Source organism: Phoca vitulina, unplaced genomic scaffold (assembly GCF_004348235.1).
Source record: "Phoca vitulina isolate PV1807 unplaced genomic scaffold, GSC_HSeal_1.0 scaffold41, whole genome shotgun sequence".
Taxonomy (NCBI): Eukaryota; Metazoa; Chordata; class Mammalia; order Carnivora; family Phocidae; genus Phoca; species Phoca vitulina.
The window spans coordinates 15,527,522-15,549,475 of NW_022589744.1; the positions used below are offsets into that span (position 1 = coordinate 15,527,522).

General features: G+C 64.0%; 1 protein-coding gene across 1 annotated transcript in view; it reads left to right on the forward strand.

Moving 5' to 3' along the window:
* Positions 1-21,954, forward strand: part of BAIAP2 (BAR/IMD domain containing adaptor protein 2) — a 61,034-nt gene that overhangs the window by 29,386 nt on the left and 9,694 nt on the right. Inside the window, exons 4-6 of the mRNA XM_032429381.1 lie at positions 10,165-10,226; positions 10,951-11,022; positions 11,617-11,754. Of these exons, the coding sequence (XP_032285272.1) occupies positions 10,165-10,226; positions 10,951-11,022; positions 11,617-11,754 (272 nt within the window). The remainder of the gene's footprint in view (positions 1-10,164; positions 10,227-10,950; positions 11,023-11,616; positions 11,755-21,954) is intronic.

Here is a 21,954-nt window from a genome sequence, read left to right on the forward strand (position 1 = left end):
TGTCGTCGGTGGTCGCTGGTGACCGCAAGGAACACCATGATGTCGGAGTAGCCACGGTGCGTCCCTCCCGCCGGGTCCGTCCAGCTCCAGGAACACCAGGCTGGACGTCAAGTCACCAGAGGGAGGTCAGATACCTTCTCTGCCCCTCCGGCTCTGTCTGGGGCTCTGAGGACTCTTCTGGCGCGTGGCTGTCCCCAGGAGGAGGCAGAGACCGTCAGTGAATCCCACCGGCCCCAGCACGGCACACGCACACACGTCACGCACGCACACGCAGGCCGTGTTGGGCTCAGCTCTGCTTCTCCAGGGCTGGTGGCCAGATGCCTGGTGGCAGTGCCCAGGCAGGGTTGGGGCTCCCGGCGGGCCCGTGGCTGCCGCGGTCCCCCCTGGACTCTGGGTCCCAGCCCCCCGAGAGCCCCGCTGAATCACAGGATTCCACCGGCCTGACTGGCAAACAACGCTCCCTTCTCCCGAGGGCTCCCACCCTGTGGGCTCACCACGGTCCACGCCCTCACCCCCGCCCTGGCCTCAGGCTCCCGCCACTCCTCCAGCGAGGCCCGGGTGGCTCCGGCCTGGCCAGACTGCTCTTGATCAGAGTGCACCTTTCTAATCATAACTTGGGCTCCCTCCTGCTTCCCACAACCCCTGCTCCCAGTCCCTCCCAGGCCACCCCAGCCCCTGCCTTGAAGAATCCTGGGGGCTGTAACCCCTGGGCCCGGGAGGGCTTCAGCCTTCGAGGGCAGCACCTGCAGCCCGGGGCCCTTCCTGCCTCTGCCGCGTGGTCACTTCCAGCGGTACCGGGGCATGGCTGCCCCTGATCTGGCGCACAGTTTAACCCCCAGGAGGGAGGAATGTCGGCCACTTGAGGTTGGGGTGGGGGCCCTGAGTCGGGGGCCAAGGAGGGAGGGTCCAACCCCAACCTGGGGCCTCCAGAACCCACTGCCACACACAGCGGGAACAAGCCCCGGGGCAGAGACCAGCTTACAGACCAGAGGGTGTTCATCAGCGAGGGCGACCTGCGGGGGGTGACGGACCCTCACAGGGCAGGGGCCTGCGGTGGGGAGCCCCAGGAGGGCTGCTCTGGGCTGAACTCATTTTCTCATGGCTTAAGCTCGGACGTCTATACCTGATGCCATGATTAAATCAGTAAGACGGCGCACCTCCTGATCAGGGGGGCTGGGCCCGCCAGCCACATGGCACAGTCCCTGCCCCAGGGACCGGGCCGGACACACGCTGGCCTCCGCAAGAAGCGGTGACAGTGACAGCACGGGATCTGGGGGCAGCACCACCCTGACGTCAACGCACACCCTCCCCCCGCAAGCAGGAACATGATGGTGGTTGAAGCGGGTCAGGAAACACGCAAGAAGATGGGAAAAGCCCCCAGCTTGGGGCCGACGCTCAGTACCCCTGGGGCCAGGCCTGTGCCTGTGGCACGGCCACCACCACTCGTGGTCAACGGGGGGCACCGTGGGCGGCTCCTTCCCTCCCACCCTTGACGCCCCTCATCCCCAGTGACAAAGTCAGGCCTGGGAGGGGGTCCCAAGCGCCTGCGGACGAGAGGGGCTGTGCACAGGGGGGCCACGCACGAAGACAGTGTCGGGGGGAGCCAGGGGAACCGAGGCTACGAGGAAGGGGGTATCTTCAGCAACGCTACAAACAGGGGAGGGTGACGAGGCCACGCGCCTGGCCCACCGGCCACTCGGGAAGATCAGCGCTCTCAGACCACGCTGGGGGCTCACAGAAAGCACTCGGCTTCCAGGAGGGGGGCACCCAGAGGTAGAGGCCTCGCACATGTGAGCCCAGGTCCCTGGGGACCCGAGGCAGGCCCCATCTCATCTAAGGTCTCCCTGGGGCTGCCACAAGCCCTCCGTTTGAACCTCATAACCTGCTAGCCTGCAGCCAGGGGAGAGTCAAGCCTGGGACCCCAACACAGCTAGACTCTCTCAGCTTAGACAGGCCCCCAGGAGCAGCCGGGACTGGTGCTGGGGGAGGGCCCTGCACACACCCACCGCCCCCTCCCAGGGCACAGGAGGCTGGCACGGCGGGGCTTGAGAGGAGATGTGTGCCACCTGCCAAGGCCCCCACCCCAACCTCAAGTGGCCGACATTCCTCCCTCCTGGGGGTTAAACTGTGCGCCAGATCAGGGGCAGCCATGCCCCGGTACCGCTGGAAGTGACCACGCGGCAGAGGCAGGAAGGATCGCCGTCTGGGCGCGAGGGAGCCCCCAGGCCCAGGCCCCTCCCCACCGGTCTTTTCGCCAGTCTGCCACATTCCCACTCCCGTTCAGCTTCTTGTCATTTGAGGGTTATAAGAACACGTCGTATCTTCTGCAAAAAGAAAAAGGAAAAAACCAAAAAGCCAGCATGAATCTTCATAAATGTTGGTGTCGTGAAGGCGTGGGAGGGCTGTGCAGATCCAGACGAAGACCCCAGCACCCGAGGAGCAAGGCACGATCCCGGCACCGCACGCGTTCCCGGGCACCTGCCTGGGAGCCTCTGGAGGACCGAGCAGTTCCGAGTGCTTGAAGCCGGTTCAGATGGACAGAATGCGGAGTTCCTAACGGAGAGACACAAGATGGCCGTGCAGTCCCGGCTGGGGGGAAGCTCGCAGACAGCCTGCCCACGTTCCGGGTGCGCCGTGTGGGCTGTCGAGTGGAGAGGGTCCGCTTTCCTCGTGGGGGTGGCGGTGCTCCTCTGGTGGCAGCAGGCCCTGCTCGCAGAGCATGCGTGCGTGTGCACACGGCAAAGCAGATTCACAAAACCCTGGGGGCCAGGGGACCCAGGTGGCGGGTGGGCAGGTATTATTCTTGTGCCCTTCGGAAGGTTCAGAAAGTCGGGCTGCGAGGAGAGTGTGTACCGTGCTCTAAGCCACGGGGAAGAACGGCTCACTCGAAGCCGTGACTCACGGCCCTTTGGATGGCCCGCAGTTCCCACTGTGTTTACCCAGGGCCACCAATGGAAACGTCTGGGTGGGGCCGTGGGACCCCCCTCAGACGTGCCCGCAGGCCGTCCTGCAGCCCACAGGGGAGTCTCGGTTGCCAGCCGGCTGCTGCGGGGGCCCGCCTCACACCTCTGGTTCCCGTGGGAGGCGGGTCTGCACCTGTGCCGGTCTTGGGTTCAGAGAAGCTGCCGGACGGGTCTCCCTGCTGCCGGCCGCTCCCTGTGCTCGTGGTCTCCGTGCCCCATGGTGGCCACCAGGACCCCTGGGACCCCGAGGCCACGTCCCCATCCGCTGCCAGCCCCGCGGACTTGCAGCCCTGCTGTCCGGGCCCATCGTCTGTGTGTGTCTCCCAGGAGAGTGCAGGGGCGCCAGGAGGAGGGCCTCTGTTCACCGAGTCCCCTGGAGCAGCACCTGGCGCAAAGCAGGTGCTCACTCAACAGCCGTGGGCCCGACTGCAGAGGATGAAGTGTGAGCAAGCCCCCAAGCTGCGAGCCGCTCACCTTTACCCGCGTGCCAGTTCTCATGCTGACACCGGCCGGGTGCCTGTAGCTTTAAAAAACGGGTACATGTACTTTTTTGTAGTTTTCGAAGGTTTTCCTGGTTCTGAGACATGTCACAGGTGTGGTCCTACGACCCTGCATGAGTGTGAAATGGCTGAGTACGTCCCACTCTGTGTTGCCTGGTGGCCCACCCTCCACGCTGTCCTCCTGGCAGTTCCGAAAGCCCCCGGGGATGCGTGGCTGATGCTTCTACGGCACCTGCTCACAGGACACGGCGGTGTGCCGGTGGGCACTGTCCTCCCCCGGGTTCCGTCCCGAGAGCCTCGGGCCTGCCCGGCTGTCCCCCTGCCTTGGGGCCCCTTCACCTGCACCTCTGTGTCTGCGGCCAGGCTCCCCATTCTCGCACCCTGCCACGCTCCCTCTGTGCGGCTGGGGTCTCTTGTTTCTGCCTTTTTCTCTCCTTGGTGGGTACCTTCGGCCCCCGGGGCTGGGCAGCACCTGACTCTGTGGGGCCAGCTGGGCCCCTCCATCCTCGTCCTGGCACTGAGTTTCCTGCTGGGGCCAGTGCAAGTTTTTGAGGGTCTGTTGGGAATTTTTCTATAAAAGCAGCATGACTGAGTCCTGGTGTCCCCTCCCGCCGTGACCCCAGGGTTTGACAGAAGCCAGCGCCCGCTCTCCCTCGAGGACAGCCTCCGCCCTCCTGCCCGCCCGCACGGCTCTGAGGGGACGGCTGCCTAGTCACCTGGAGCGGCCGAGAATCTGCAGCTTCACTCGTGGCATCCGGGCATCAGGCTCGTCTGGAGGAGCCTCGGGGGGGCCTGTGGCTCTGGACTGCCCAGCCTCTGACTCCCACACGTGGTGGCTCTGGCCGGGGAGGCCCTGCTCTGCTTGGCTGCTCTGGGGTCCGCCGGTCTAGGAGCGGTTTTGCTGTAAGCAGGTGGGCAAACTGCAGAACGGGTGTCGTGAAGACCAGCGCGTGCAAGAGAGCGCAGGGCTGTGGTGCGGTCAGATGCCCCCCGACGAGGGCGGAGTGTCGCAGCGCTGCCCACACCTGCCTGAGCGGTGGCGTCCACCTGTCCGTTGACAGACAGCCGGAAAAACAGCAAGCACTCGATCCCTGTGCCGGGTGTCATGCATCCGTCAGGGGGTGACGAGCTGACCCGCTACCACACAGGAGCCTACAGAATGTGCTCCATGGGGAAGCCAGGCACAGAGGGCCATATCTGCGTGTACGATTCCATTTACGTGGAACGTCCAGAACGGGGAAACCCATAGAGACGAGGACTGATGGCTGCGAGAGGTTGGAGGGATGGGAGTTCATGGGGACAGATTTTTTTGTGGTGATGGAATGTTCTGGAATTAGGGGTGGTGGTTGCTCAACGTTGGTGCATGTCCTGGAGGACAGAGCTGCCTGTCAGGGGGCACAGAGGCCTGGGCTCCGGCAGCTCCATGTCCAGCCACCCCGGCTCCAGCACCATGTCCTTGTTGGGGGCCCTGTCCCCACTGGAAGGCTGGACACTCTCTGGCCTGTCACCCCAGGGCTGGGCCACCACCCTGAGGCACCAGACACCCTAGCTGGCTCCCAAGGCCCCCCAGCCCGTCTTCAGCTGCGTGTGGACGTGTCCACGTGCTCAGGCTCCCAGGTCGGGCATGACTGTCCCACCGTTGTCCTGTGTTAGCCCCACGAGACAAAACCGGCTGAAGCCCAGCCAGACGTTCCCTCCACGTTTCACTCCCCACAGCGGGCTGTGCTGGAGGGGAAGGTGAGCGGCACGTCCCCGTGTCTGTGAACAGGCGCAGCGTATGTGCCTGTGTGTGTCCCTGTGCGTGTGTGTGCATGCCTGAGCGCACACGTGTGCCTGTGTGTGCGTGTGTCCCTGTGTTTGCGTGTGTGCACACGTGTGCCTGTGTGTGCCTGTGTTTGCACGTGTGTGCATGCCTGAGTGTGTGCCTGTGTATGCGTGTGTGTCCGTGTTTGCGTGTGCGCATGCCTGAGCATGTGTGCACACGTGTGCCTCTGTGTGTCCCTGTGTTTGCGTGTGTGTGTGCCTGAGCGTGTGCACACGTGTGTCTGTGTGCGTGTCCCTGTGTGTGTGTGCACGCCTGAGCGTGTGTGCACACGTGTGCCTGTGTATGCGTGTGTCCCTGTGTTTGCGTGTGTGTGCATGCCTGAGCGTGTGTGCACATGTGTGCCTGTGTGTGCGTGTGTGTGCGTGCATATACCTACATGAGTGTGTTTTGTGTGTACAGGGATGCACGTACGTGTGTGGGCTGGCTGCCCGGCCCCTGCTTCTCCCGGGGACGGGCGTTGCCGTGTGTACACTGAAGACGTTTCAGGTTACAGGGAGCACCTGAAACGTTAAAGCCCTGAGCTGAGGGTGTGCAGCGGACGTGACTCACTGCCGACCTGGCTGCTTGACCGGCAGGGTGAACACTCGGCAGGAGGGTTGGAGAGGACGTGGCCTCTGATTCAGATGCCTCCGTGTTTTGGACGCTCTTGGGTCCTGCGTGAAGCCTGTGGCGTGCGTGTGGGCCTCTTCTCTTCTCTCGTCCGTGCTCCCGGTGGCCTTTACCCCCTCCTCACCCGCAAAGCCTCCTCCACACCTGTGAGCTGTTGAGCCTGTGTGGTCCCCTGGCTCCAACCCAGCCGCCAGGCCTCAGGGTTTTCTGACTCACTAGGCCCATGTGTGGCAGGGGCTGCCCTCCCATGCCCGCTATGCCCTGGGCGTGGGCACCTGCCGCCTGGCACCCCTCTATTGACACTCTTTGGAGCCCTGGCGGTTCCTTCAGGTGGTGGTTCTCGGGCAGAGTTATCCCGCCCATCTGCTGTTTGCTCTGGCAAGGCTGAGTCTGAGCTGCTATTTTAAACCCGGTTTTTCAAGTTTAGGACCCGTCTGAGCTATGAACCCAAGACATGGATTCCCCTGGGCCTGTGTATCTGCACTCAGTGGAGGCCAGGGGACAGCCTGTGGCCTCCTTCCAGGGAGGGGGTCCCCACTCCATGCTGTCCCTAACGTGGGAGAGATGGGGTGGAGAGTCATGGAACCCAAAAATCAGACACAGCCCTGGCCAGCTCACTGGCGCTCAGGACCTTCCCGAGCTTGCCTTCTGGACCCGGAAAGCATGGTGGAGGAGACAAGTGAGCGTTGGTGCAGACGCCTGGGGCTCTCTCTTGTTTCTCGGGGAGCGGGACTTGGGGGGCAGCCCTGCCCTTGCCCCCTGCAGCCAGCTCAGTGCTCCCAGCAGCGCTCCAGGGGTCCAGTGCCTGGCAGGGGCTCGTTCATCCACCTACCACCGCCTCGTGTGGTTCGTGAGCATATGGTTTCTAGCAGCTGCTTGTAAAACGCAGTTTAAAAATTGCCTGCGTGGGCTGGATGTGCAGCCACGGGTTTGCAGCTTAGAGCTGAGTGTGCGCACGGGCTGTGTGACCGACAGCACGGCCATGGGCCGGGTGGGGGGAGGCGGGCCTGTCAGTGCGGGCAGTGGCTGGGGGAGATGCCGGGGTGCTCTGAGCGTGTCGGCAGCGGGGTGCAGTGGCCACGGTTCCTCACGAAGCTTCACGAAGCACCTTTCTGGATGTCAGGAACTCGTTTTCTAAAGGAATTGTTCTTCACCGGCGTTCTTACTGTTTTCAAACGTTCTCCTTGAGCTAGTTGTGCACAGACGTTTCAGGAATTACGTGTTTTTCGTTTGATCTTGATGTTGACTTACCGTTTGGGGGCCCAAAGTGTGGTCGATGCCGTGGGTGCTGCCCTGGTGGGGAGACGGTGCTGGACCACGGCTTGCTTGTGTCAGACTCACGGATTTGATGGCCCTCGCGAGGGCTGTGGGGGCAGAGGATGGGTGTATGAGGGCCGTGCCCACCAGGCCGTGTTCTCGGGCTCTTCCCCACGCTGGCCGGACCTCGTGCCCTGTGAGCACTGCCCCCCTTGGCCTCAGTTTAACCGATTCCCACATGCCCGTGGGCAGAGAGCCGGAAGGTGGGTCCAGGGCCCCCCGACACAGGTAGACCCCTGTGTCACAAACAAGACCCCAGACATTTTCCCCACCCCAGAGTGGCGGGTGTTTGTCCTGGGAGAGTTCCGGAATACCAGAAGCACAGAGAAGCAGAATCAAGTTGAAGCTGCTGCTCTTGGGTCTTAGACGGATTCTGAGCATCGGAGCTCGGACCTGTGGGTCTGGGTCTGCTGTGGGTGCCACTCCGGCTCCATGGGATGCATCCCCGCCGCACACACCAGCGCGGGGGTCAGAAAGTCCGAGGTGGCCCCCAGCTATCTCACCCCAGGCAGGTGCTGGTGGGGCTCGGGGTCTGTCATAGGCAGGGTGGCGGCAGCCTGGCCTTGTCCCCGGGACCACCCTGGCTACTCGCTCCTCTTTGTCTCAGTGGCTTCCCTCCCGCCAAGGCCGGCAGCCGGGCCCTTTCGTGTCACCTCATATCCCCTGTCATTCTTGGGCTTTTCCCTGACACATCAGACCCCCAGAGTCGGGATTGGGTAGGAGGACGGTTGAGGCCAGGGGAGACTCGATCTCTCCTGCAGGGGCTGGTCAACTCATCTCCCCGCCCCGCGTGTGGTTGCCCACCGACCACATGTGGTCACAGCTCCGACCCGACCACGGGAAGCCACGGCAGAGGCAGGGCCTGCTTCCCAGGGCCGTCCGCACTTGTCCTGTCCCATCTTGCGGCGCCGTCAGGCCCGAGGTCAGGCCCGCATCTGGAGCAGGTGCAGGAGTAGCTTCGGGAGCTCAGGGCGCTGACGGGCGTTCCCCGCTGTGGTCCTGGCACGGGCATCTGTGGCAATTCCGCCATGCGATGCGCTCAGCACACCGAGTTAGGTGGTTTGTGCTCCGGGAGCTCCCGGGGTCTGCCCCTGCTCGTGCGTGCCCCCTCTCTCAGACTCCCGGGTGGGACGCAGCCAGCCCCTGGGCTGCCTGTGTCCGCGGGGCCACAGCAGACTGCCTGAGGGAGGCGCGTGCGCACACACTCCCTCTCACACCCACACACACTCACACGCCATGATGGTGGCACTGGCCCTGCCCGCAGGCCGGGCCCCGGGGGTCTGTGCTTACCCGAGTGGCAGGCCTGAGGGCGTCTCTGCGCCAGATGGGCTCAAGGCTGGCTGAGGAGGACGGACACGTCAGGCTTGCACGGCCTTGGCAGGACAGCGGGGTCCCAGCCGCCAGCTGAGTCGGCTCCGTGGGACGTGCTGAGTCCCTTTCCCTTCCCCGTCCCGACAGAAATCTGGGGCAGAGCAGGTGTTTGGGGACATGTCCAGTGACACTGAGAATCAGATGGCAGAGCTCGGGGCCCTGCAGGGCGGGGTTCTGCTGGCTCAGGTGGAGCCTGGCAGACCCCAAGGCCCTGCTGACCGACAGGTCCGTGGCACGGTCACAGCCGAGGCTCAGCGTGTCCCGTGGGCGTCGCAGAACAGCCAGTCACCAGGAGAAGTGGACCTCCCCAAACCCAGTGTTACTTCTGGGAGCGAAAGTGACCCTGGTGAGGCCATCCATGCGGCTGGCAGACATTGCCACCCCATCAGGGCACGAGGGCCGTGGGACCTTGTTCCCATTTCTAGCTGGCCTTGCTGGGGGCCAGGATACCCCTCGTACTGCCCCCCGAAAGGATCTCTGGGTCACGTGGCCCAGGGGTGAGTAGGGAGGGCGTGCTGGGGTAGGCAGCACTGCAGGGACGGGGCTTGTTCCCTCGAGGGCAGAGTGGGTCCCCTGCTCCGTCGTGTCCGCAGCACGTGCACAGCATTTGCTTGGTGAATGGCGCCGAGCGAATACTCGCCATTCGGATGAATGCAGCCAGGCTGCCCATTCCAGCTCTTCTCTCCGCACTCGAGGAGACAGAGCTGTTTGCCCTGGGGAGGGGGTCCTGCACGCCAGTGCTGCAGGGCTGCTGGGCGGCCCTGAGGGTCTCGGGGGGCAGGTGTCCTTGAGGGGCCTCTGGCCTAGAGCTTCTGTTCCCTGGGCCCTGACTTGGGGGTGACCATGCTGGTGTCGTGGGCTGTGCGGTGACCCTCCCGCCACGACCACAACCTGAAACGCTGTGCACCTGCTGGTCCCAGTGACCACGCTTCAGGATGGCAACTGTGTGGAACCTTCCGGAGCTTTGGGAGGAGGAAGACCGAGGCTGAGCCCTCCCCCCGTCCCTGCTCTGGAAAAGATGCTTGCAGAGCTGTGCCTGGCGCTCCCGTTGTCCCTAGAGGCCCTCGGCGAGGCCAGCCTGGCGCTGTGCACCTCAGGAGCCTCCTCGGGTCCCTCACCTCTGGGGCCCGCAGCCAGGTCTTATCTTGGCCCCACGTAACTCACATGGAGGGCATGGGTGGTGGGTTTGTTGGGCCCCAGTGCCGCCTGGGCCCAGAGTGGGTGGGCCGGCCATGGTTGGCAGCTACGTGTGGGAGCGGGACGCGGGGTAAGAAGTACGTGTGCTCATGGCCTCGCTCATGGGCTTGAGATGTGCAAAGGGGCTCCCAGCTTGTTGCCCGTCATGATCCTCAGCTCTTACCCCACCACCCCCAAAGTCGCCTAGTGGCATCCCTTGTCATTCTAGAATTTTCCATCTTGTCTTGGTGTCAACAGAAGAAACAGTGGTCTCTCCCCTGCCCCCGGTGCACCTTTATCTGCTGGTCACCCGCTCCCCAGCCACGGGAGGGTGGAGGGGCCATAGCACAGAGTACTTAACTTTTCTCTCCTTACCCTCTTCCCCACCCTCCTGCCTTTCCAGGAGACGTTCTCTTTCAGATGGCCGAAGTCCACAGGCAGATTCAGAATCAGTTGGAAGAGATGGTGAGGCTCCTGGGGAGGAAGGGGCAAACGCAGGGGGCAGGTCAGTAAGAGGCGAGGAGAAAGCAGGCTGTGTGCTTTGGCCATGTGTCCATTTGGGAACGTTGTGTCATCATGTGGCTGCACTCAGAAAGATGGGGACAAATCCCAGGCCCGGGACAGAAGTCACATAATGGAGAGGTGACTCATCGTGAGGGCCAACGACAAACAGAAGCAGCCAGGAGGAAAGGGCCCAGGCCACACGGGATCTCATACTCCAGGCAGGGACACAGGGTTGCGGGCCTGAGGAGCACACACGTGCTCAGATTCCAGGCCCAGCCAGGACCCAGTAGGTCTAAAGTGAGGGGTCACTCGGGCCCCTCCCAGTTTGCTCGTGTCAGCTTGAGTAATTCCTCAGCGCTGGAGAGCAGATGGGGGATGGTGGGGAGCGGTTTCTGTGTTCGCCCTGGGAAGCGGAGCCCCCGATGGTATCCAAGGCCAGGACGGTCTGACGTCCCCACTGCTGTTCAGCACTCGTTCCTGGAGGCTTCCGGCTCCAGCTTCCCAGGCCCCGCCCGTCTGTGCAGGCTCATTGGCTCAGGGATCAGACGGGCCCCCTGTCCCTCGGGGTGGCTCGGGTCTGGGGCGCCGTGGTGACCATCCACCTCTCCTGGGAGGGCCCTCCGCCACCCGCCTCGTGCCCCGGCCTGCGTCGTGCTCACTGCCCGTGTGTTCTCTCCGTGTCCAGCTGAAGTCTTTCCACAATGAGCTGCTCACACAGCTGGAGCAGAAGGTAGAGCTGGATTCCAGGTACCTGAGTGTAAGTAGCCAACACCTGTCGGGTTGCCAGCACTGCTCCCCCTCGCGCTCGGCATCTCCCCGGTGGTCAGCTCGCTGCGAGCCTCCCATCCTGCGGGTTCCCCGGCCCTCCCCATGCCTGCCCGTCTGGGAGTGAGCGCAGCGCGTGGGGGAAGCCGGCTCGTCCAGTGCCTTGAGCGCCCAGTTCTGGCGCCCCCGCAACTCGCCACCTTCCGTAGTGACGATGGCACGGCGCTGCCCCCCTGCGGAGCGTGCAGACTCCGTCTCTGTGACCTGGAGGCCTTGGTGCCCCGTCCCTGTGCCGTCACCTCTCCCCAGGGCCAGAGGGGCCCGAGGTGCTGCACTCTGTCGGGGTGTGCGACCTGTGCCCATGGGAGGCGCCCTGGCTCTTGGCGGCAGAGGAAGGGGAGAGGCCCAGTTTTCGTGCGTGGGACCATGGGCCGCCGCGGGAGGGTGAGGCCTGGGTCGGCCGTGCTCCCCCCTCAGCCTGCGGCCAGGGGTTGCCGGCCGCCCTCGGGGCCATGCTGGCTGAAGCTGTGCAGAGAGCGGGAAGGGCCATCGGCTCATGGGTCTGTGTGGCGTCTTTGACTCTCAGGCCGCGTTGAAGAAATACCAGACGGAGCAAAGGAGCAAGGGTGACGCTCTGGACAAGTGCCAGGCCGAGCTGAAGAAACTCCGCAAGAAGAGCCAGGGCAGCAAAAACCCGCAGAAGTACTCGGACAAGGAGCTGCAGGTAGGACTCGGGCTGGCCGGCGCTGCAGGGCCACGCGGGGCCCGCTGTCGTGACTCCGGCGGCCCCTTGAGCGAGCAGTGCCGAGGAAGCGCTCCCCTCCCCGGGTCCTCTTGGTGGACCTGGGCAGAGCCGGGCTCCATTCTCCCGGTGGGTTTGGGGCAGCGAGCACCTCCCATCCTAGAGCCGGCAGATGGCCGGCGTGGGCCTGCGGCCCCCCTGCCCTGCTCTCGGAGCCTCGGTGGGGCGCCGGAAGGCTTGCTGCCAAAGGAGCGGAGACCCCAAGGACATCTTGCTCTGTCCTCTGGATTCTGCCCCCAGGACTGGGCCCAGACTCCGCAGGCTGACGCTGGCCGGTCAAGCGTCTCAGCGGCCCGAGAGGCACAGGGCACAGGAGGGCGCAGGAGGGGCCCGCCCTGATGTGGCCTCCCTCACCACTGGGCCCAGCGCTGCAGGCACCGTGTGCGGAACAGGCCAGGGATTTGGGACAGCGTGGCCCTAATATGCCTGATTCACCCGAACCCCCTGGCCAGTTGACACAGATCAGGCCCACAATACCCGCTGCCTGAGGCCCCACGTAACTCAGATGAGGAGGAAAGACAAAACAGCTCCCCAGCCACTTCGGGGCGAGGGGAGCCCCATGGGGCCGGGCACGGGCGTGAGCCCCTCATCTCCCGAGGCCCCACCCTTGGTGCGGGCTGTCAAGTTGGCAAACCTTGAGGTGCGCCATGCACCCCCACTCTCCCCCACGTGTTTGCGTCTGCCTACGAGTGCCTCACTGCACGCGCAGACCAAGAGGTTGGTGGTGCCCGTGGGGCATGCGCCCCGCACCCTCCCCTAGCGTGGTGCCGGCGAGCAGCCCACCTGGTGGGGCGCAGGGGCCTGGCAGCAGCAGGTGAGAACTGTCACCCTGCGTGCAGAGCACCACGGCCTAGTGAGGGGAGCGGAGGTGCCGGTCGTCCGGGGCAGCGGTGGAACAGCGCCCGCCATTCTCAGCGTGGCTTCCCCGCGTCAGGCGCGTTCTTGCGCCGCGCTCTTGGCTCCGTCATGCCCAGTGACTGCCCCTAAGCTGTCACCGCCCTGGAGGCCTGTGCCCCTGAGGCTGTCCGGGGGGGGGGGGGCCTTACAGGTGGAGTCGGATCTAGAAGAGGGCTGTGAGGCTGAGGGGTGGAGAAAGCCACACTTCGCTGGATGTCTCCGTTTCATGTCCCCCCACAATGTGTTTTGTCATTTTGCTCCCTGAAAGCTTGATCATGATTGGCGTCCCCGCCCCCTGGAGACCATGAACCCCCTCGGCACAGGTGTTTGCACCAGAGCTCCCTCTGGGGGCCCTGGGCTGGTGGGGCGCTGGGGACACCAAGGCCGGCTCGTCCAGGCTTCAGCCACCTGCCAGGTGGGGCTGGGAGCCTGCGCACCTCCCCTTGAGGCGCTTTTTTCTTCTCTTGGATTCAGCTTTGAAATACGCTTCACGTGGCATGGAAGGGACAGGGGGCGGCTTTGCGCGTAGCCATGTGTACGGCTCTGCCGCTGTCCCCACGCTCTATTTTAGAGGGTTTCCAGCACCCCAGAAAGGAAGCCCCTGCCCATGAGCGGGCACCTGTCCCCCCCAGGCAGCCAGTGACCTACCGTCCGCGTGTGACTCGGCCCGGTCTGGGCATCACGCATGAATGGAGTCCCCACTGTGTGGCCTCCTGCATGTGGTCCCTCACACTCAGTTCTCGAGGTTCATCCACCCTGTGGCCTGTGCAGTGCTTCCTTCCCTTTTACAGCCGTAAACGTGGAGGCTGTGTCCTGAGCAGGGCCTGGGCCCTGGACCCGTGGACCTGCCCTGTGACCAGCCTGCTGGGGGCCGTCGCAAGCACACTTGCAGCTGGAGGGTAGCGGTCGCGGCAGGACGCTGGCCGGCAGGTCCTGCGCCCGGGGTGGGGGGGCGGGCTGGGTGGAGGCCAGACCCGGGGGCTGGCGGCCTTGATGGCATTCACTCCTGCTCCACGGGGAGCGTGAGACCCTCCCGTGTCCACGGAGCCTGGAGACTGCTGCATCTGGCTCCCAGCCGCCCACACCCCTCAGTGCTCCCTGCTCCGCCCTGGACCCTGGGCCTGTGGACCCAGAGGGGGTTTGCTTCCTTAGTTGGGCAGGGCCGGAAGGGGACCCGGCAGGGGCTCTTCATGCACTACTCTTGCTGTGCTGGAAAACTGGGGGCCCTTTTCTCCCTGCACGGGGTCTCCCTGCAGTGCCCCAGTTGGCGAGCTGGCCACGTCCACCCTGGCCTCCTGGGGCTCTTCCTCAGAGATGTGCAACTGCTCTTTCTTCCCACGTCTGAGGGTCACCCCCTGACCAAGGCCCCCCCGTGCCCGCAGCACGGCCAGGTCACGTCCCCTCCTCCCTGGCCTCCTGCCGTACAGCAGCGCCTGTCACCCACCTTGTGGCTTGCAGATGCCTGGGCTGCCCCGCCCACCCATCCCCGCCCCCGCCCGCCCGGCCCCGCCCACCTGGCCCGGCCCCGCCCAGCCCCGCCCAGCCCCGCCCCACCCGGCCCCTGCTGTGAGGCCCCGGGCTGTCGGATCTGGATTGCACCCCTGGCTTTGTCCCTTACAAGGGGTGTGGTCGGGGCGGGCTCCAGGCGCTTGCGCAGCCTGCCTGCCCATTTACGAGGTGGGGTCCTTCCCTCCTCCCGTGCTGATGCTGACCTAGTGGGATTCCCCTCTCTCTTTCATGCACCTGCTCAGAACCTTCTCCTCTGGCCACCTTTTGGTCTTCTGCTTCTCCAAAATTCTCTTCCTTCTCTGTTGGATCCAGAACTATCCAAGGGTTTTATTGTGATTTCCCCAAGTCACTGAGCTCCTTCCAGGGAGGGCTGGGTCCTGTGTTGCACACATGTCCCGTGTGGTGCCCAGCCCGGGGTGGCCGCACAGTGACATCCAGGATGTGCCCGGTGATTTCAGTTTCCTTTCTTGAGGGTGGAAGCAAAAGGACTGTTGAACCACCATGTGGAACTCCGAGAAGCCGGGCCAGGACATCCTCAGAGCCCCACGCCCGGGTCTGTGCTGGGTCAGATGGGCTACCTGGTGCGCTCCGAGCTGGCGGGAGGCCCGCCAGCCACCTGTCCGGGGTGGATGTTTCTTTTGTTTTTGTTTTTTTTTAAGGTTTTTTTTTTTTTTTAAGATTTTATTTATTTGAGAAAGAATGAGAGAGAGAGAGAGCACAGGAGGGGGGAGGGCCAGAGGGAGAAGCAGACCCCCCGCTGAGCAGGGAGCCCGATGTGGGACTCGATCCCGGGACCCTGCGATCATGACCTGAGCTGAAGGCAGACGCTAAACCGACCGAGCCACCCAGGCGCCCCCGGGATGGATGTTTCTGAGCCGCCCAGTGGCCTTGCTGAGATGCCCGCCGGCCCTTTGGCACGTGGGGCTGCCCGTGCTGGTGGCTGCAGGCCTTACCAAGCCGGCCAAGAGGCGGGGTCTGACTTCTGTTAGGGGTGCAGCTGCCGGCCTGGCAGGGCCACGGGGGCCTTTTGGAGTGACCAGCCTCCTTCCACAGCCTGCTCCCTGGGATAGGGGTTTTTGCCCTAGAGCTGAGGTCCTGTTGGAGACCCTTCCGTGAGGAAGAGTGAGGCCTCCTCTTGCTATCTCCTTCTCGGTTTCCTGGAGCACCTGGCCCCAGCTCTACCACAGTCCTGCGGGCTGTCCCCGTGGCCACATGTACCATGTGCTCCGAGCTCTTCACTCCTGTGTGTCTCCCTGCACAATTTGCAGGGGCTTGAGCATTGTCCCCAACCCTGAGGAAGAGCTGGGAGAGGCAGATGGGCCCACATGGTGTTACAGGGGCAGGGGGTGGGATCCTGACCTGTGTGGGCTCCTGGGGCCGTACCCTTGGGCTGAGAGGAAGAGAGTAATGACCCCAGGGAAGGGGAGTGACCTGGGCTCCAAACACAGCTGCTGGCCTTTCCCCTGCTCAACTCCTGGGGGCTCTCCTCTCCGCAAGGCCCCTCACTGGGGGCGGGGGAGGGGGGCCTGGGCCATATGCTGCCTGGTGGGCTGTGTGTGCAGGTGGAAGCAGGTCCCGCAGCCCGTGACTCATACGGGGGCCCCTCCCAGGGGTCCTCAAGCTGCACCAAAGCCTCTGCCCTGATGGGCCCCTCCTGGCAGAGCAGGTGGCAGGCGGCATGCCCAGACTGCCCGAGCCTGGGCGACTGGCTTTCTCACGGGTGGACGCTATGGCCAGGAGGCTCCAGCATGTGGTTTCAAGCATGGGTTTGCTTAGTGCCATGGAGAGGTGGGTGGTCTTTCATGAGACTCGATTGCTGGGATCCCCTGTGTGTCTTCTAGAGCCCCCAGCCCACATGTGCTCCCTCCCAGACTTGAGCTTTGTGTGTGCAGAACACTTGCTGGGGAGAGTGGTGAGGCTACCCGCCGGGCAGGGGCCAACCCTCAGAGCTCCTCGGGCAGCTCTGTGCCTCCCAGAGAGGCCGACTGGTCAAGGGCACCCACACACCTTGTCCTCCCCCAAGGCCTCTGAACTGTGTGGCCAGTGGCCAGGCGGTGCCAGGGCAGGGGGCCTGCCCATGGAGTGGAGCTGTTTAGGGTAGAGGAAGGTAAAGTTGATCAGACCTGCCCGAGAGAGAGCAGAAGACCGAGAGTGTCCGTCAGTCCATCAGCGGTGGGCTCCCTGTGAATGGGACTGGGTCAGAGCTGGCCATTTTCAAGAACTGCCGGTAATTGAAACTGTGTTTTGGGATTTCCATGAAGAGAACTGATTTTGATTATAGGTCAGGGAACAGGCACTCAGAGGCATTTGGGGCGCTAACTAGGACAAGGGTTGCGTCTGGAAGTAGGGAAGGCACCACGTGCTGTCCCCACGGCCGAGGCCGCTCCCCAGACCTCCAGCTCCACACCCACGGCAGTGCCCATCCGTGTGGAGGGCGCCGTAGGGCACGTGGTCGGTGGAGGACATGCTGTGTGTCTGGCGGGGTGGCAGGCCTGGTTTGGTGACCCTGTCCCTTTGGCCCTCGGCATGTCCACTGGGCCTGTGTCCCCTTCCCCAGGCACGTGGTGTGAGCGGTTCCACTGTGGCCTTTGTCAGGGTTCTCAAAACTTCTGGGTGATTCTGAAGGGCAGCCAGTCCCACTGGGCAGCTCATGGTCCCAGGGCTTCTGAGTGGCTGGTGTGGAAGTGGCAGATCCTGTAGGGCCCAGGTGACAGTGTCGCCTGTTTTTATTTCATTTGTCCCCAGCCCTGGCCCAGCTCTGACTAGAACAGGACTGAGCACAGACAGAGGAGACCTCACCCTTCAATGGGGGGTCATGACTGATAGAAAATCCAGGGATGCACGTTGGGGGTGCGGTGGGCTGGGGTCGCGGGGAAGCAGTGTGTCCCTCCCAAACTGTATGCGGGCTCCATACGCTGAGAGAGGGGCTGCCAAGACCCCAAGTGTTTCAAGGCCCCAGAGGCAGAGGGGTGGAGCCCAGCCCGGGGTTACCCGGGTGTGGGCCCAACCTGCTTGCCCGAGCACAGTGGGCGGCGGCCGTCTGGGGTTCTCAGGCAACCTGGCCCTTGGAGCCCCTGATCCGGGCAGGGTCTGGCTGTTGGGAAGAGCAGCGGGTGCTGGGGGCCGGGGTTGCCGGGGTGCTCGGAGGTGCAGGGAGCGTCCGGCCAGGCCCAGGTCCCTCTTCCGTTCCCTCCTCCCAGGCCACGCAGCCCCGGCTGGCTGGTTGTGCCGGCGGAGAGTGGTCCAGCGGGTTCCTGAGCCTCCTCAGAGGCCGTGGGGCAGGCCTCCCCGTGGCGGCAGTGGGCTCTCCTTGGGGCCTTCAGTCACTTTGCTTCCCCTCCCTGGGCTCGTGTGTTCCAGAAAGCACACGCATCCAGATCCCCAGTCTGAGAAAGGGGGAAATTTGTTTTATTTAAAGGGATGTGTAATTAACAAAACAAAAACAAAATAACCATAATTTAGATCTTCAAAAAAGGTCATGGCAGAGGCTGGTCCCGTTAACGTGTGGAGTTTGATGCGGTGCTGGTGGTTTGAGCCCTTTAGGTAGGTGCCTCCTGTTCTTGTTTAAAAAGCCCTTCTACCCCGAAGGCGGTCTGTGGACAAGTCCACCGGGTGTGAGAAACGAGAGTCCACGGTGCCCTCCCGGAGCCTGTGTGCCCAGAGGTGGCATCGGGGGGCACGGTGTTCCCGGGGCGGCTGGGGGAGGACGACGTTCTGCCCCTTCAAGCCTGTCGGGCCACCTGGGCCGTCTCAGCTCCCACTTCTCCGGATGGAGCTGTGCACGGGCTGCGGCCTCGGCGCCGACTTGCACGGCCCGTGAGTGACTTGGGGCATCTTGGGGCGTCAGAGAGGCAGGAGTCGGGGGGCGGTGTCGGGCGCGCTCTCCTCGCCGTCTCACACCCAGGCCTGGCTGCGGGAAAATGTGAAAAAGCAGCCCTTGGTTTTCGTAATTTGTTGTAGTAATTTAATAGTTTTTAAATAATATATCTTATTCGAAGACACCTAGAGCGTTGCTTTGACCTGTGATCACCGTGAAAATATTAGTGAGACGTGTCATGTTCTTTTCTGTTAAGTGTACAAAATCAGCCGTGGATTTTGCACTGCAGAACCCCCATGGCCACGGGAGGCCAGGGCGGCCGTGTGGGGCCGTGTTGGGCTGTGCCAGTGTGGGTGGTGTGCTTCAGCCCCTCCGCTTACCAGAGGACCCGAGACCCAGAGGCCTTTGCAGCTCAGCAGGGGTCACCTGGCAAAGCGGGTGCTGAAACCCAGCTTCTGATTTCCTCCAGGCCCAAGGGGCAGAGCTCCCCCAGCCCTGGGGGTGTGGGTCTCTGAGGGCTGGCATGCACCCTGGCAGCCACCCAGGGCCTTGGCTCAGGTTTGCGGAGACCCATCCCCTTGGGTCTTGGGGACATGCTGATCTGTGGGCCTTAAGCCTTTGTCAGAGCATCTGGCCCACTAGTGAGGACCTAAGCGGCCCCCCGCTCTTTTCCTGGCCCTCTGGGCACATGGGACAGTGGGCGTGGAAGGGTCCTCAGGCAGGGCGTCTGCAGTTGGGGTCTGCTGGTCATAGACCCCTTTGCCGATCTAATGACAGCTCTGGGCCCTTTTGCAAGAAAATGGGAACCCCAGGGCTCAAGGAGCTGAATGGCCAGCCCTCCCACCACATGCCTGTGGGCAAGATGGGACAGTGGTCCCAGCCCTGAGTCTTGCTCAGGCCTCTCAGGTTTAAATGAAATTTTAAGGGTTCTCCAATCCACTGAGCTGCTGCCGTGGCCCCCCACCACGTCCACGGCGCCCCCCCGCCACGCCCGCGTCCCCGGAGATGGAGGCTGGCTGAGGCTTCATCCGCTGAGCGGTGGCGGCGTTCCTGTTCTGTGCCTGGTGTGGGGTCCATCCCACCAGGGAGGGGACACGGGCCTGGTCAGCAGGTAGCCAGTCACCGGATGCGACGTGAGTGTCAGATTTTTGCCATCCTTTCCTGAGCATCGCAGCCCGTGGGGTTCCTTCGTTGTCTCCTGGGAATAATCGTTCCCAGCAGTGACAGCTGAGGGCCAAGAATTACGCTCTCATTCATGAGCTGCGGGGACCTGAAGGGGCAGCACCGGGTTCTTGAGAAACGTGGGAACGCCCCGCCGCAGTCTTATCAGACGAGGGAAAGCAGAGTGCTCGTTTGTTCTTGGACGCCCCTCCCCGCTCTGAGTCACCGCTTGCCTTGGAGAGGAGACATATGTTCTGATCACTTTTGTCTTCTCGGATTACAGGGCTGTTCAGCCCAGGGTGACTAAGTGGGAGCATTCTGGGGTCTTAAATGCTCTCAGCTGGGTGTTTCTATAGCGCGGTCACCATAGCACCGCTGAGCCGGGAGCAGGAAAGGCGGCGGAGGGTGGGAGTGCGGAGCCAGCCACAGCGCCCACCCGCCCACCCGTCTGCGGCAGGGACAGGCTCGGGGCCATTTCCAGCAGCTCCGTCATGGGAGGTGCAGGGCCAGGCGGTATTCTGTCCTCTGCACTTTTCCGGAGAGCTCCAGCACTCCTCCACGTTTGGGGTGTGGGTGTCCTTGCCCACAGGGCAAGCCAGCGTGGCCCGGGCCCTGTGGGTGGGGCGTCCTCCACTCCCCGTCCCCCTCGAGGGGTGAAGTTCCTCAGTTGGTCCACGTTTCCAGGATCTGCCCAGTGAAGTTGTGGTCTCTCTCTGCAAGGAGCTGCATCCAGGAAAAGGAGGCCAGGAAAGCCGGCTGTCATTCCTCCACAGAAGTGGCAGCCCCGTGTCCCAGCTGGTGAGGGCAGTGCCCAGGCTGGGGTGCTCGGGGCAGCTGGACGGCCCGGGGGCCCGTGGTGGAAGCTGTCCGCTGCCCCTGGTCCTCACGCCCCACCCAGGGCCGGCTGCCCCGGGGCGTAGCTCAGAAGGCTCTCCCGCCCGCTCCCCAGGAAGCGTGGTCCCCGGGGGGTCGGGGTGCCCCCCCAGCTCCTGCCAGGGCCCTGCTCTCCACCTCAGTCCCGTTCCCCCCGAGACCTGCACTGCTCCCAGCCGTTTTCGGAGCTTGTTTGAATAAATGGAAATCTTAAAAATAAAACACCACTCCCCCCTCCGCCCCCCCCCGGCACGGGAGGCTGACAGACCCTGCTAATGAGGCCAGCGCCCTGCCCCGCACGGGCCCAGCGCTGCTTTCTCTCCACTCCTGGGAGCGGGGAGCGCTGCCGCGAAAGACATACCACAGCCTAAAAACCCAGAAACCACGTGCGGGTCAGACAGCGGGGCTGGCTCGGGGGCTGTGCGTGCTCAGGGTGAGCAGACCCAGGGGGCCCCGTGTCCCGGTTTCCGCCCTGTCCTGTGCTAACCGTTCACAGTGGCCCCTCTCCTTCAGAGTCCCCACTAGGTGACAGTTGCTGTGGAGGCCAGCACTCTGGGCGAACTCCCTGCACGAGGCCGCAGCCCCATCTCCGTGCGTTAGCTCTCCCCCAGGCTTGCGGTCTCCGCATGCCTGGCCCACCCCCAGCCCGCCACCGTCCCGGGCCTGGCCACTGCTGAGTGAGTGGGGATGCTAGAGCAGCCCCCAGAGACAGGGGGACGTGGTGGCACAAGGAGAGGGTGGATTGGGAGTCTGCCTGGGGGCTTAAACCCTCATCTTCTGGAACCTTGCAGGAACTTCTCCTTAGGGGGCTCTCGGGCACCGAGCTGAGCCGAGGAAGGCGCCCTTGCTGTGGGCCGCGTGTCCCTGACAGGCCCCTGGGGAAGGGTGGGATGGTCATGGATCAGAGCACATCAGCACTGGGGCCCTGGGGGTGTGCGTGCCCCTTCCAGGCCCTTCCATCCAGAGGGTGCTCTGTCCTGGGCCTCTGTGCTCTGCTGTCCTCCCAGGCGCCTCGTGGGGCTTGTGGGAGGGGGTGTGGGTGTGAGCGGCCCCCTTGGCAGCCCCCCTCTTCCACGGCCACCGCTGGATTCCTCCCCGTGAAGCTCAGCCTTGCCCACTGTGCCCCCCCCCCCCGGCCCCCTGGGGCACCGCCCAGCTCCAGGCGTGCTCGCCCACTTCCTGGAGTAGCTGTAGGGCGGGGGAACCGTGCGGGGCGGAGGAGGCAGGGCTGGGGGAGCAGAGCAGAGAGCCCGCCAGGGGGACCTCTTACTTGTGCCCAGACCTCTCTCCCAGGCTGGCAGGGCTTGCTCCCCAAGAGCCATCCTGGGTCCCCTCAGGCCCACCGGCGGCGGAGCCCGCGGCTGCCTGGGAGGCCCAGGGCCTGCTCCTTGAGGCTGTGGCCTCGGTGCGGCTGCCGGCAGTGGGCGGGCTATTTGGAGCCCCTTTTAAGCTGCTGTCTCCAAGGGGGGCAATGGAGCTCAGGGTGGTGAGGTGGGTGGTGTGCAGAGGGAGGGGGCCCTGAGTTTTGGTGGCAGGGCTGGGCAGGCCTGGCCTTGGGGTAGTGTGGCCACTTCCCGCTGGCTGAGCCCGTGCGCTGGTGGCCAGTTGGGGACAAGCCACACCCACAGGCTGGTCCTTGGCCCTCCAGCTGAGCGCTGCCGGGCAGGGAGGCAGCAGGAACAGCCTGTTCTGCATGCCCACCTCCACTCAGCACCGCCCACCCACGCTGAGTCAGAGCCGGTGCGGGAGGCGCCCCTCGGGGCAGGGAAGACCCCAAGGCCACAAAGACCAGCCCCAGCAGCAGTGCCTCCCCGTGTGGGCAGTGGCCCCGGGTGTGGAGGGGAGCAGCCGGAAGGGGCTCCCTT